This window comes from Dendrobates tinctorius, unplaced genomic scaffold, assembly GCF_039654945.1.
Source record: "Dendrobates tinctorius isolate UK_male_01 unplaced genomic scaffold, ASM3965494v1 ptg000136l, whole genome shotgun sequence".
Lineage (NCBI taxonomy): Eukaryota > Metazoa > Chordata > Amphibia > Anura > Dendrobatidae > Dendrobates > Dendrobates tinctorius.
This window is the reverse complement of record NW_027361804.1, coordinates 3,218,081-3,234,220: the sequence shown is the minus strand read 5'-3', so window position 1 is coordinate 3,234,220 and position 16,140 is coordinate 3,218,081. Positions and strand designations below refer to the sequence as shown.

The 16,140-nt window shown below is 47.4% G+C and overlaps 1 protein-coding gene across 1 annotated transcript in view; it reads right to left on the bottom strand.

Moving 5' to 3' along the window:
* Positions 1-14,292, bottom strand: part of ETV6 (ETS variant transcription factor 6) — a 28,398-nt gene extending 14,106 nt beyond the window's left edge. The window contains exons 1-2 of the mRNA XM_073544058.1: positions 13,924-14,292; positions 3,706-3,841 (exon numbers count right to left, since the gene is read on the bottom strand). Coding sequence (XP_073400159.1) covers positions 3,706-3,841; positions 13,924-13,950 — 163 coding nt within the window. The 5' untranslated portion in view covers positions 13,951-14,292. The remainder of the gene's footprint in view (positions 1-3,705; positions 3,842-13,923) is intronic.
* Positions 14,293-16,140: the final 1,848 nt, after the last annotated feature.

Genomic DNA, 16,140 nt, shown 5'->3' with positions numbered 1-16,140 from the left:
GTACCTGCTGACCACCCGTCACCTCCATCAGTATCTGGTGACCGCCCATCACCTCCATCATCAGTACCTGCTGAACACCCGTCACCTCCATCATCAGTATCTGGTGACCGCCCATCACCTCCATCATCAGTACCTGCTGACCACCCGTCACTTCCATCAGTATCTGGTGACCGCCCATCACCTCCATCATCAGTACCTGCTGAACACCCGTCACCTCCATCATCAGTATCTGGTGACCGCCCATCACCTCCATCATCAGTACCTGCTGACCACCCGTCACCTCCTTCAGTATCTGGTGACTGACCGTCACCTCCATCATCAGTATCTGGTGACCGCCCATCACCTCCATCAGTATCTGGTGACCACCCGTCACCTCCATCATCAGTATCTGGTGACCGCCAGTCACCCCATCAGTACCTGCTGGCCGCCAGTGGCGGTATTATAATAGTTATATTATTGTACATAGGGGGCAGTATTATAGTAGTTATATTCTTGTACATAGGAGCAGTATTATAGTAGTTATATTCTTGTACATAGGGGGCAGTATTATAGTAGTTATATTCTTGTACACAGGGCCGGTATTATAATAGTTATATTCTTGTACATAGGGGCAGTATTATAGTAGCTATATTCTTGTACATATGTGGCAGTATTATAGTAGTTATATTCTTGTACATAGGGGCAGTATTATAGTAGTTATATTCTTGTACATAGGGGCAGTATTATAGTAGTTATATTCTTGTATATAGGGACAGTATTATAGTAGTTATATTCTTGTACACAGGGGCAGTATTATAGTAGTTATATTCTTGTACATAGGGGCAGTATTATAGTAGTTATATTCTTGTACATAGGGGCAGTATTATAGTAGTTATATTCTTGTACATAGGGGCAGTATTATAGTAGTTATATTCTTGTACATAGGGGCAGTATTATAGTAGTTATATTCTTGTACATAGGGACAGTATTATAGTAGTTGTATTCTTGTACACAGGGGCAGTATTATAGTAGTTGTATTCTTGTACACAGGGGCAGTATTATAGTAGTTATATTCTTGTATATAGGGACAGTATTATAGTAGTTGTATTCTTGTACACAGGGGCAGTATTATAGTAGTTGTATTCTTGTACACAGGGGCAGTATTATAGTAGTTATATTCTTGTATATAGGGACAGTATTATAGTAGTTGTATTCTTGTACACAGGGGCAGTATTATAGTAGTTATATTCTTGTACATAGGGGTAGTATTATAGTAGTTATATTCTTGTACATAGGGGCAGTATTATAGTAGTTATATTCTTGTATATAGGGACAGTATTATAGTAGTTGTATTCTTGTACACAGGGGCAGTATTATAGTAGTTATATTCTTGTACACAGGGGCAGTATTATAGTAGTTATATTCTTGTACACAGGGGCAGTATTATAGTAGTAGTATTCTTGTACATAGGAGCAGTATTATAGTAGTTATATTCTTGTACATAGGAGCAGTAGTATAGTAGTTATATTCTTGTACACAGGGGCAGTATTATAGTAGTTATATTCTTGTACATAGGGGCAGTATTATAGTAGTTATATTCTTGTACATAGGGGCAGTATTATAGTAGTTATATTCTTGTACATAGGGGCAGTATTATAGTAGTTATATTCTTGTATATAAGGGGCAGTATTATAGTAGTTGTATTCTTGTACATAGGGGGCAGTATTATAGTAGTTATACTCTTGTATATAGGAGCAGTATTATAGTAGTTATATTCTTGTACATAGGGAGCAGTATTATAGTAGTTATACTCTTGTATATAGGAGCAGTATTATAGTAGTTGTATTCTTGTACACAGGGGGCAGTATTATAGTAGTTGTATTCTTGTACACAGGGGCAGTATTATAGTAGTTGTATTCTTGTACACAGGGGCAGTATTATAGTAGTTGTATTCTTGTACACAGGGGCAGTATTATAGTAGTTATATTCTTGTACATAGGGAGCAGTATTATAGTAGTTATATTCTTGTACATAGGGAGCAGTATTATGGTAGTTATATTCTTGTACATAGGAGGCAGTATTATAGTAGTTATATTCTTGTACATAGGGGCAGTATTATAGTAGTTATATTCTTGTACATAGGGAGCAGTATTATAGTAGTTATATTCTTGTACATAGGGAGCAGTATTATAGTAGTTATATTCTTGTACATAGGGAGCAGTATTATGGTAGTTATATTCTTGTACATAGGAGGCAGTATTATAGTAGTTATATTCTTGTACACAGGGGCGGTATTATAGTAGTTATATTCTTGTACATAGGGAGCAGTATTATAGTAGTTATATTCTTGTACATAGGGAGCAGTATTATGGTAGTTATATTCTTGTACATAGGAGGCAGTATTATAGTAGTTATATTCTTGTACATAGGGGCAGTATTATAGTAGTTATATTCTTGTACATAGGGAGCAGTATTATAGTAGTTATATTCTTGTACATAGGGAGCAGTATTATGGTAGTTATATTCTTGTACATAGGAGGCAGTATTATAGTAGTTATATTCTTGTACATAGGGGCAGTATTATAGTAGTTGTATTCTTGTACATAGGAGCAGTATTATAGTAGTTATATTCTTGTACATAGGGGCAGTATTATAGTAGTTGTATTCTTGTACACAGGGGCAGTATTATAGTAGTTGTATTCTTGTACACAGGGGCAGTATTATAGTAGTTATATTCTTGTACATAGGAGCAGTATTATAGTAGTTATATTCTTGTACATAGGAGCAGTATTATAGTAGTTATATTCTTGTACATAGGGGCAGTATTATAGTAGTTGTATTCTTGTACACAGGGGCAGTATTATAGTAGTTATATTCTTGTACATAGGAGCAGTATTATAGTAGTTATATTCTTGTACATAGGAGCAGTATTATAGTAGTTATATTCTTGTACATAGGGGCAGTATTATAGCAGTTGTATTCTTGTACATAGGGGCAGTATTATAGTAGTTATATTCTTGTACATAGGAGCAGTATTATAGTAGTTATATTCTTGTACATAGGGGGCAGTATTATAGTAGTTATATTCTTGTACATAGGGGCAGTATTATAGTAGTTATATTCTTGTACATAGGGGCAGTATTATAGCAGTTATATTCTTGTACATAGGGGGCAGTATTATAGTAGTTATATTCTTGTACATAGGAGCAGTATTATAGTAGTTATATTCTTGTACATAGGGGCAGTATTATAGCAGTTGTATTCTTGTACATAGGAGCAGTATTATAGTAGTTATATTCTTGTACATAGGGGGCAGTATTATAGTAGTTGTATTCTTGTACACAGGAGCAGTATTATAGTAGTTATATTCTTGTACATAGGGGGCAGTATTATAGTAGTTATATTCTTGTACATAGGAGCAGTATTATAGTAGTTATATTCTTGTACATAGGAGCAGTATTATAGTAGTTGTATTCTTGTACATAGGGGCAGTATTATAGTAGTTATATTCCTGTACATAGGGGCAGTATTATAGTAGTTATATTCTTGTACATAGGGGGCAGTATTATAGTAGTTGTATTCTTGTACACAGGGGCGGTATTAGAGCAGGTCCTTCTCTTCTATTTGGGGCTATGGATACATGTGATGAGTGACTACTTATGGGAGACATTTTCTCAGTGCAGTTGTCCCCTCCTCCGCTCGTACACAGGTAACATAGGTACTCACGTAGGTGTGCCGGCAGTCTGACAGGATCTTCTTCCATCCTGTAGGTACGTGGCCCGGAGACATGGAGAGATGAGGGGGATGGTGTGACACAGTTTTGCCCTGGGCTTTCTGGAGGGGAGTATGAAATGTGTTCTTGCTGTAATAATAATGAAGAGAACAGATGTAAATCTTTGCTGCTCTCGAGTTGCTGTTGACAACGGCAGACATTTTGGATAATACATATATATAACTAATGTTATCTATAGCACCCAATGAGAGCCCAGGATTCATCCTGGAAGTGAAGAGAAAAACATGAGAGCAGCAATTTTATTGGCTGATATGGGCAATAAAACAGAAAAAGGAGGTTCGTACAGCAACCAATCAGCTCACAGGTTTCATTTTAAAAACTCAAATAGAAAAGCTGTAATGAAAGCTTGAGCTTGACTGGTTGCTATGGACCTAGCACAACCAATCAGATCACGGTTTACATCTTTTGCCCCTGCACTGGAAAATGAAAACTAGAATCCAATTGGTTGCTGTGGATCGTCAGTCGTCAATGGCTGCCAACATCCGGTAACACAATGACACAAAGATGGAGCTGCAGTCGGACCGTTGCTATGGGTAACAGCGTTACATTTCTGCACCGTTACTGTGTCGCTTAGTATTCAGAATCCCCCCGGCCCCTCATACCTCACACTGTGAAGAGCAGGAGCCTCACATGTAAATACTGGGGGCGACGGCCATCATGAGGACGAGGCTTTGAATATGAAGTTATAATAAGAACATATTCCAGTATTCAAATAGAAGCGGCAGCGATCCAGAAACATGGAAATAACCCCGAGCCGTGTATCTAATCCTCTCCTGTGTGATACTGACTGCTGAGCCGTGTATCTAATCCTCTCCTGTGTGATACTGACTGCTGAGCTGTGTATCTAATCCTCTCCTGTGTGATACTGACTGCTGAGCCATGTATCTAATCCTCTCCTGTGTGATACTGACTGCTGAGCCGTGTATCTAATCCTCTCTGTGTGATACTGACTGCTGAGCCGTGTATCTAATCCTCTCCTGTGTGATACTGACTGCTGAGCTGTGTATCTAATCCTCTCCTGTGTGATACTGACTGCTGAGCCATGTATCTAATCCTCTCCTGTGTGATACTGACTGCTGAGCCGTGTATCTAATCCTCTCCTGTGTGATACTGACTGCTGAGCCGTGTATCTAATCCTCTCCTGTGTGATACTGACTGCTGAGCCGTGTATCTAATCCTCTCCTGTGTGATACTGACTGCTGAGCTGTGTATCTAATCCTCTCCTGTGTGATACTGACTGCTGAGCCATGTATCTAATCCTTTCCTGTGTGATACTGACTGCTGAGCCGTGTATCTAATCCTCTCCTGTGTGATACTGACTGCTGAGCCGTGTATCTAATCCTCTCCTGTGTGATACTGACTGCTGAGCCATGTATCTAATCCTCTCCTGTGTGATACTAACTGCTGGGCCGTGTATCTAATTCTATCCTGTGTGATACTGTCTGCTGATCCGTGAATCTAATCCTCTCCTGTGTGATACTGACTGCTGAGCCGTGTATCTAATCCTTTCCTGTGTGATACTGTCTGCTGAGCCGTGTATCTAATCCTTTCCTGTGTGATACTGTCTGCTGAGCCGTGTATCTAATCCTCTCCTGTGTGATACTGTCTGCTGAGCCGTGTATCTAATCCTATCCTGTGTGATACTGACTGCTGAGCCGTGTATCTAATCCTATCCTGTGTGATACTGACTGCTGAGCCGTGTATCTAATCCTATCCTGTGTGATACTGACTGCTGAGCCGTGTATCTAATCCTCTCCTGTGTGATACTGACTGCTGAGCCGTGTATCTAATCCTACCCTGTGTGATACTGACTGCTGAGCCGTGTATCTAATCCTACCCTGTGTGATACTGACTTCTGAGCCGTGTATCTAATCCTACCCTGTGTGATACGGACTGCTGAGCCGTGTATCTAATCCTCTCCTGTGTGATACTGACTGCTGAGCCGTGTATCTAATCCTCTCCTGTGTGATACTGACTGCTGAGCCGTGTATCTAATCCTCTCCTGTGTGATACTGACTGCTGAGCCGTGTATCTAATCCTCTCCTGTGTGATACTGACTGCTGAGCCGTGTATCTAATCCTCTCCTGTGTGATACTGACTGCTGAGCCGTGTATCTAATCCTCTCCTGTGTGATACTGACTGCTGAGCCGTGTATCTAATCCTCTCCTGTGTGATACTGACTGCTGAGCATTTATATCTAATCCTCTCCTGTGTGATACTGACTGCTGAGCCATGTATCTAATCCTCTCCTGTGTGATACTGACTGCTGAGCCGTGTATCTAATCCTCTCCTGTGTGATACTGACTGCTGAGCCATGTATCTAATCCTCTCCTGTGTGATACTGACTGCTGAGCCGTGTATGTAATCCTATCCTGTGTGATACTGACTGCTGAGCCGTGTATCTAATCCTCTCCTGTGTGATACTGTCTGCTGAGCCGTGTATCTAATCCCTTCCTGTGTGATACTGACTGCTGAGCTGTGTATGTAATCCTATCCTGTGTGATACTGACTGCTGAGCCGTGTATCTAATCCTCTCCTGTGTGATACTGACTGCTGAGCCGTGTATCTAATCCTCTCCTGTGTGATACTGACTGCTGAGCCGTGTATCTAATCCTCTCCTGTGTGATACTGACTGCTGAGCCGTGTATCTAATTCTATCCTGTGTGATACTGTCTGCTGATCCGTGAATCTAATCCTCTCCTGTGTGATACTGACTGCTGAGCCATGTATCTAATCCTCTCCTGTGTGATACTGACTGCTGAGCCGCTCCATTATATAAATTGATGTCTGTTATTATACAAGACATAGACAAAAATCTGAAGGAAAAAAAAAAGAAAACTAGTGGGAAAACGTGCCACTTGCCATTGGCTGCACCACACCCTGGCACTGGCAGCACCTGCTGTCACCCACCTGGCACAGGAGTGCAGGGGCCCCTGGGTGGGACGTGTGGCTACAGCCCAGTCTTGACCTTAGATTCCAAGGAATCCTCTAAACTGCAGCTCCTTATACCCCCTCAAAAAGAAAACAAAAAAAAATCAACAAAACGTTTGCTCATAACTATGTCCTTGTCCTCAATTTTGTGCTCAGTTCAGCTGGAGCTGTATACCCCACCCTGCCCTGCTACTCCAGCCGCGCTCACCCTGCCTTGCCACTTCCACCTACTTTTGCCCTTTCAATCTATTTCTCGGCTCCGCAGTAATATTATTTCTAGCCCTGGCTTTCCATATTCTGGCGTCTGCCCAGCCTTCTCTATATAGCCCGGTCTCCTCTGCTCCCTTTGCCTTGCCTCCCCCTGCCTTATTCCCTCTACCATGATCTGCTCTCCCTGCCCCACTCCACTCCCCTTTTCCCGCTTCCCCGTTCCTCATCCTGCCACGCTCTGCTCCTCTTGCCCCGCTCACCCTGCTCCCCCTGTCCTGCCCCACTCCCCTTGCCCCTGCCCTGCTCCCCTTGCCCCTGCCCCCCTGTCCTGTCCCGCTCTGCTCCCCCTGCCCCGTCCCACTTTGCCCACCCTGCCCCATCCCACTCTGCTCCCCCTGCCCCGCTCCCTGTCCTGTCCCCCTCTGCTCCCCCTGCCCCGTCCCACTTTGCCCACCCTTCCCCATCCCACTCTGCTCCCCCTGCCCCACTCCCTGTCCTGTCCCGCTCTGCTCCCCCTCCCTGCTCCCCCTGCCCAGTCCCACTTTGCCCACCCTGCCCCATCCCACTCTGCTCCCCCTGCCCAGTCCCACTTTGCCCACCCTGCCCCATCCCACTCTGCTCCCCCTGCCCCCCCTGCCCAGTCCCACTCTGCTCACCCTGCCCCACCCCACTTTGCCCACCCTGCCCCGTCCCACTCTGCTCACTCTGCCCCGCTCCCCCGTTCTGTCCCACTCTGCCCCTGCCCTCCCTGCCCAGTCCCACTCTGCTCCCCCTGCCCTGTCCCGCTCTGCTCCCCCTGCCCCGTCCCGCTCTGCTCCCCCTGCCCCGTCCCGCTCTGCTCCCCCTGCCCCGTCCCGCTCTGCTAACCCTGCCCCGCTCCCCCTTTCCCGTCCCGCTCTGCTCACCCTGCCCCGCTCCCCCTGTCCCGTCCCGCTCTGCTCACCCTGCCCCGCTCCCCCTGTCCCGCTCTGCTCACCCTGCCCCGCTCCCCCTGTCCCGCTCTGCTCACCCTGCCCCCCCTGTCCCGTCCCGCTCTGCTCCCCCTGCCCCGCTCCCCCTGCCCAGTCCCACTTTGCCCACCCTGCCCCGTCCCACTCTGCTCCCCCTGCCCAGTCCCACTTTGCCCACCCTGCCCCATCCCACTCTGCCCCGCTCCCCCTGCCCTGTCCCACTCTGCTCACTCTGCCCCGCTCCCCTGTCCCACTCTGCTCCCCCTGCCCCATCCCACTCTGCTCACCCTGCCCCGCTCCCCCTGTCCTCTGTCCCGCTCTGCTCCCCTTGCCCCGCTCCCCCTGTCCTGTCCCGCTCTGCTCCCATTGCCCCGCTCCCCCTGTCCCGCTCTGCTCCCATTGCCCCGCTCCCCCTGTCCCGCTCTGCTCCCCTTGCCCCATTCTGCACGCTGTCACTTCCACCTTCTTTCGCCCTATTTCTCGGCTCCGCAGTCATTTTATTTCTAGCCCTGGTGTTTCTATATTCTGGCATCTGCCCAGCCTTCTCTATATTGCCCAGTCTCCTCTGCCCGCTGCCTCCTGGGCTATCTGCTCTCTGCCATATTTAACCCTTTCAGGGACGCTTCGGCGATGGAGGAAGTGTCAGTGGAAGTTGTACTGTGCACCTCACTCCTATCCATACCCTGCTCCCGGCCACAAGTACTTTTAACCCCACACTCCCCAGTGAGTGCAGTCCCTCCTAGAGGTACCTGCTCTTACCCATTTTCTCCAGTCTCCTCTGAGTCTCCTCATGTCCCTTTTTCTGGCTTTTTTCCTCCTCCGGTTCCTTCCTGTCACCCGGCCGCCTCTCTCCTTCTTGTGACCCTCCCACCTCTGTCTCACCCTGTCTCTGGAGAATTTCCCTTCCCGGTTTCTCTTTCTGTGTCCTTCTTCCTCATGACTCCTTCCCTCGGTCACTAGACGCGTTTTGGGTTCCCATTCCTACGTCGTCACAGTATACGACTGGAGTATAGGACCTCCTGGCGACGGAGGGGTTAAGGGCTTTCCATACATTTGGGAGAGTCTGCGATCCTCTCCTAGACTTTGGATCCGGCCCAATGGAGAACGGAAGTCAACAAAGCGACCAAACTGGTCAGACAGTCCACGGATCAACGTGGAAGAGCGCCGTAACCTCAGCGCGGGGCAGCGCACACCTCCGCAGGGTCTCCCCCATCACTCTCACACTCAGGTGCAACGCTTAAGAATAAGGCTCCAGTCACACACCCGCGTGAAGTCTCAAGCCCCCGTTACACACGGCGACATCGCTAGCGATCTCGCCAAGTGTGACACGCGGAAACGACCGGCTCCCTGCTGCGATGTCGCTGATCGTGCGCGAACGTTCAGGATCATTGTTTGATCGCTGGCGTCCCGCTGGCTGGCGTGCATCGCTGTGTTTGACGCCCCTTATCAACGACGAGAGACCTCGTTGGCGACTCCGAACTCGTATAGATAGCGCTGACGGACGCCTATTCAAATTCTGGATCGCTATTATAGACAGCGTGTGACATGGTACCAACGATCGCCGGGGTCGTTAGTGACATCGCTGATGCGTCGTTGTGAAGATCGGCCTGTATGACTGCTTACTAGCGACGCACCAACGATCTTAGCCAGATCGTATCATTGTCGGGATCGTTGGTGCGTCGCTACGTGTAACGGGACCCTCAGCGAGCGGGCGGACGGTTTATCGGCCGGCACACAGACCCATAGAGATTCAAGAGCTGGTCGGGTCCAGAAAGGGGCACAGGACCCTCTCCCCAACCCTCCTCATCCTACAGAGCTGTGATCTACCAGTACAGTCAGCGGCTCCTCACTTTGGGGGGTAAGCGGTGGGGTGCGGTGATATTTAACAGGTCTGAGTATATACTGCAGTCAGATGGGAGGAACTGTATGGAAAGTAATCGGCAAAAAGATACTGGACATTAATTCCCACACTGTATAGGGGGGTCTCTAATGGATGACCCCTTCTATTGAGCAGGTAATTATCCAGCTGCGCTGGTTGCTGCGCGACACCAACCGCTATAAGCAGCCGGTCATTTCTTTGGCTACTCGAGGCTCTCGATCAAATCTTCACGGATGACAGATGGCAGATACCTGGAGCTAAACGTATTCAGACATTTCACCAATCTGAGAATTTAAAAAAAAATAATGTATTTTAGCGCAATGGTCGCTCCTCGCCAAGACGTTCTTACACTCAGCGCACAGACAGATTTCTGGCATCAACCATGTAAACCCGCTACAGGCAAAATGGGGAAATTCCCAAACAAACAGGATTTTTTTCTTTTTTTAAAAAAAAAACAAAACAAAAAAAACAGACCAATAAATATCACAAGTGGAGATCCTCCCACAGCTGAGAGCGAGGTGAAGTAGGTTCAGGAAATTCCCCCAGAGAAGAAAATCTCCGAAGGCAAAACTGCAAGAGTGGTAAAGGGGCCCATAGTCCAATGGGTGGGATCAATCAGCAAGAGTATCTTACTACTATAATACTGTCCCTATGTACAAGAATATAACTACTATAATACTGCTCCTATGTACAAGAATATAACTACTATAATACTGCCCCTATGTACAAGAATATAACTACTATAATACTGCCCCCTATGTACAAGAATATAACTACTATAATACTGCCCCCTATGTACAAGAATATAACTACTATAATACTGCCCCCTATGTACAAGAATATAACTACTATAATACTGCCCCCTATGTACAAGAATATAACTACTATAATACTGCCCCTATATACAAGAATATAACTACTATAATACTGCTCCTATGTACAAGAATATAACTACTATAATACTGCCCCCTATGTACAAGAATATAACTACTATAATACTGCCCCTATGTACAAGAATATAACTACTATAATACTGCCCCTATGTACAAGAATATAACTACTATAATACTGCTCCTATGTACAAGAATATAACTACTATAATACTGCCCCTATGTACAAGAATATAACTACTATAATACTGCCCCCGTGCATTAGACTCCACAGTGTGTTTTGGCCTCTGGATCTCTGCACAGCTGCTGACAGTCAGGCAGACATGTTTTCTTACATATAATACTATAGAAAAGCGCCTCACATAGAATAAATGATCCCTTCAAAGAAAAACTGTAGAGAAAAACAGGAAGATTGATCCCAATAAATGCAATTTTATTGAGTGAATATAACAAATACAATGTGACAAATATCAACAATAAATAACCTACATGGATATTAGTGGATGAATGCTGGGTAATAGTACCTGTAAGGAAGGACTGGCTACAGATCATGAAAAATCATCGAGGCGGTGAAACGCGCGTCGAGGTGAGGCCGGGGTCCACGCAACAGGCTACTATGACTGCAGGTACGGCAATTTACAATGACTTTAATATGGTGTCTGTGACCTAGGATACCATTATAAGATAGATATACACCAATATAGCATCATATTGGGGCGGAGCATTTTAGTTGGCCGATACTAGTGGGCATAGACTATATTGTGATTTATATGCAGTTGTCACGCTCATTCCTGTACGCAGTTAGATAGTAGTCATACATATACTGATTCTAGAATTCTCTCTGTATGACATGCTGCTGTTTGTGTGGCCCCGCAGCCAGTATATTACCCAGCATTCATCCCCTAATACCCACGTAGGTCGTTTATTGGTGATAGTGGTCACACTTACAATTGCATATATTGGGATCACTTGTCCTTTGTCTCTCCATGTTTTCTTACAAATAGCCGATAATCGGGGCGCCATCTGAGCGCCGCCAGTCATGTGACTACGCCCTCGCCAGGACACATCCGATACGGTCCCGGTATCAGGCACAGGGCAGCCTCTTTGCAGGGGAGTTTCGAGGTTACAGGGTAGGACCGGCAGCTCGTATCTCTGGCAGTGACGTCAGCACACACGGCGTCATAAGAAGCCTTGTGTAACGATTAACACAGGAGCACGAACTGGACGAGAGGCAGGAGCACGGGGGTAATGCGTCCATCTCCAGTCTGACCTGTCAGTGTGATGTTACTGTACGAGGCACATGTATTGCCGGCTTTTCAAAAGACACTAGTGTGTAAAAATCGGACGGTAGTCGCATGGTGTGAGTTTTTTTCTCGCACCCATAGTCTTGCATTGGCGCGTCTCAGATGATAGCCGCAGACAATCGCAGCCCGCTATGATTTTACACACTGATGGGAGCTGCCCCCATAGAGAAACACTGGGCCGCTGCTGTGATGTCTGCTCGCACAGCACTCGCCCACACGGCAGTGTGACGCCGGCCTTACCCTGCATGTTGACGGTTTCCAGTCCTGCAAATTTCACTATGAGACTATATTGTTTGCAATATTGCGCAGTTCAGATTAAAGTCACCTCCACCATCGCACCGCAGAATACGGGCTGTTTAGAGCAGAACTATGGCTCAGTGGTTAGTATTGTATGGTGGCTCAGTGAGTAGCACTGTACGGTGGATCAGAGAATAACACTGTACGGTGGATCAGTAGTTAGCACTGTACGGTGGATCAGTAGTTAGCACTGTACGGTGGATCAGTAGTTAGCACTGTACGGTGGATCAGTAGTTAGCACTGTACCGTGGATCAGTAGTTAGCACTGTACCGTGGATCAGTAGTTAGCACTGTACGGAGGATCAGTAGTTAGCACTGTACCGTGGATCAGTAGTTAGCACTGTACCGTGGATCAGTAGTTAGCACTGTACCGTGGATCAGTAGTTAGCACTGTACCGTGGATCAGTAGTTAGCACTGTACGGAAGATCAGAGGTTAGCACTGTACGGAAGATCAGAGGTTAGCACTGTACGGTAGATCAGTGGTTAGCACTGTACGGTGGATCAGAGGTTAGCACTGTACGGAAGATCAGAGGTTAGCACTGTACGGAAGATCAGAGGTTAGCACTGTACGGAAGATCAGAGGTTAGCACTGTACGGTAGATCAGAGGTTAGCACTGTACGGAAGATCAGAGGTTAGCACTGTACGGTGGATCAGTAGTTAGCACTGTACGGTGGATCAGTAGTTAGCACTGTACGGTGGATCAGTAGTTAGCACTGTACGGAAGATCAGAGGTTAGGACTGTACGGAAGATCAGAGGTTAGCACTGTACGGAAGATCAGAGGTTAGCACTGTACGGTAGATCAGTAGTTAGCACTGTACGGTGGATCAGTAGTTAGCACTGTACGGTAGATCAGTAGTTAGCACTGTACGGTGGATCAGTAGTTAGCACTGTACGGTGGATCAGTAGTTAGCACTGTACGGTGGATCAGTAGTTAGCACTGTACGGTGGATCAGTGGTTAGCACTGTACGGTGGATCAGTGGTTAGCACTGTACGGTGGATCAGTGGTTAGCACTGTACGGTGGATCAGTGGTTAGCACTGTACGGTGGATCAGTGGTTAGCACTGTACGGTAGATCAGTGGTTAGCACTGTACGGTGGATGAGTGGTTAGCACTGGTCCTTGTAGTGCTGGGGTCCTGTGTTTGAATCCCACCACGGACCACATCTGCACAGAGTTTGTATGTTCTTCCCGTGTTTCCTCCCAAGATGTAATGAGAGGGAATGTAGATTGTGATCCCCAGTGTGGGACGTGATGTCTGTACAGCGCCGTGGAATATGATGGCGCTATATACGCAACGCATAATAAAGAGCACAAGGAGTCAAAATGTGGCGAAACAGCAGCCACTTATACTAATAACATCTCCAGGGTGCCATGAACAGAAAGGGGACCTGTCCTGAGACCGCTCAGGAGAGACAGGTGACAACAGCCACTGAGGAGGCAGATTACAGCAGCAGACACGTCCCATCATGCCCCAGTCACGCAGACACCTGTCACATCAGACCAAATGGGGGGCTCAGAACTAAAGAGAGCACAAAGTACAGGATTAACCCTGAGAATGCCACTTCTGGGATACCCCTGACCCCTCACTGCACATTGTCACATAGCACAGAGGGGACGGCAGTAATCTCCCCCCTACCCCCATCACCTGCAGGGAGGACCCCCAGCCTGACACACAGGGGGCGCTTACCTTAATACAGAACTGTGCAGAAGCCATGGCCACAGGGGTCCGCTGTGTCACCCCTGGGACTCCCAGAAGTTAGCACATTGCTGCAGGAGTTGGGGGGCTGGCACCCAGCAGCCAGGACTTGGGGGGGCAGGATCCTGGGGAGGGTTCTGCTTCTGTTTCTGGATTTTCGGGCTTTTTTTCTGTTTTCCTTCCTGGAAGAGAGAAGTGAAGGCAGAAGTGAGTGCCCCCTCCTTCCTCCCTCATTGATCTCACAGTGCAAGTCCTGAAACTGACGTGTATTCCCAGCAAGCAGCTCTGCCTCTTAAAGGGCCAGGAGCACCAGGAAACACAGACAGGGAAGTGGCAGACACAGGGGGAGGGGGAGGGGAAGCCAAGGATGGAGGAGGAGGGGGGAGAGCTGGAGAGATGTGGGCCAGGCTGAACCAAGGGGGGAAGCAAGATGGAAGCACATGGGAAGTGACTGTCCAGAGGGGGAGGGGGATTACAGGAAGTAGGGTCCAGCAGCTCCAGGGGCTGCACAGTGGGCTCCTCTGCTCCTGGCCTGATACATTGTAGCAAGCAGCACAGATCTGGATACAAAGGCCTGGAGGAAGTGGATTTAACCCCTTAGGTGAAGAGACAACAGCGGAAGGGGGCGCTGCTGTCACTGCAGGAGGACAGGAGGGTCCAAGGATGAGGAGCACAGGGGCCACAGAAGGGCCCCCTATAGAAGAGCTAATGTTACAGGGAGGAACATGGGGAAAGAGGAAGAAGAAGGAGAGTGGGGGTAGGGAGGATCAGAGAATGGATGGGGGGATCAGAGAATAGATGAGGGGGATCAGAGAATAGATGGGGGTCAGAGAATAGATGGGGATCAGAGAATAGATGGGGATCAGAGAATAGATGGGGGGATCAGAGAATAGATGGGGGGATCAGAGAATAGATGGGGATCAGAGAACAGATGGGGGGATCAGAGAATAGATGGGGGATCAGAGAATAGATGGGGGGGATCAGAGAATAGATGGGGGATCAGAGAATAGATGGGGATCAGAGAATAGATGGGGATCAGAGAATAGATGGGGGGATCAGAGAATAGATGGGGGGATCAGAGAATAGATGGGGGGATCAGAGAATAGATGGGGATCAGAGAACAGATGGGGGGATCAGAGAATAGATGGGGATCAGAGAATAGATGGGGATCAGAGAATAGATGGGGATCAGAGAATAGATGGGGGGATCAGAGAATAGATGGGGATCAGAGAATAGATGGGGGGGATCAGAGAATAGATGGGGGGATCAGAGAATAGATGGGGGGATCAGAGAATGGATGGGGGGATCAGAGAATAGATGGGGGATCAGAGAATGGATGGGGGGATCAGAGAATAGATGGGGGATCAGAGAATAGATGGGGATCAGAGAATAGATGGGGATCAGAGAATAGATGGGGGGATCAGAGAATAGATGGGGATCAGAGAACAGATGGGGGGATCAGAGAATAGATGGGGGATCAGAGAATAGATGGGGGATCAGAGAATAGATGGGGGGGATCAGAGAATAGATGGGGGATCAGAGAATAGATGGGGATCAGAGAATAGATGGGGATCAGAGAATAGATGGGGGGATCAGAGAATAGATGGGGGGATCAGAGAATAGATGGGGATCAGAGAATAGATGGGGGATCAGAGAATAGATGGGGGGGATCAGAGAATAGATGGGGATCAGAGAATAGATGGGGGGGATCAGAGAATAGATGGGGGGATCAGAGAATAGATGGGGGATCAGAGAATAGATGGGGATCAGAGAATAGATGGGGGGGATCAGAGAATAGATGGGGGGATCAGAGAATAGATGGGGGGATCAGAGAATAGATGGGATCAGAGAATAGATGGGGGGGATCAGAGAATAGATGGGGGGGATCAGAGAATAGATGGGGGGATCAGAGAATAGATGGGGGATCAGAGAATAGATGGGGGGGATCAGAGAATAGATGGGGGGGATCAGAGAATAGATGGGGGGGATCAGAGAATAGATGGGGGGGATCAGAGAATAGATGGGGGGGATCATAGAATAGATGGGGGGATCATAGAATAGATGGGGGGATCATAGAATAGATGGGGATCAGAGAATAGATGGGGATCAGAGAATAGATGGGGGGATCAGAGAATAGATGGGGGGATCAGAGAATAGATGGGGATCAGAGAATAGATGGGGGGGATCAGAGAATAGATGGGGGGATCA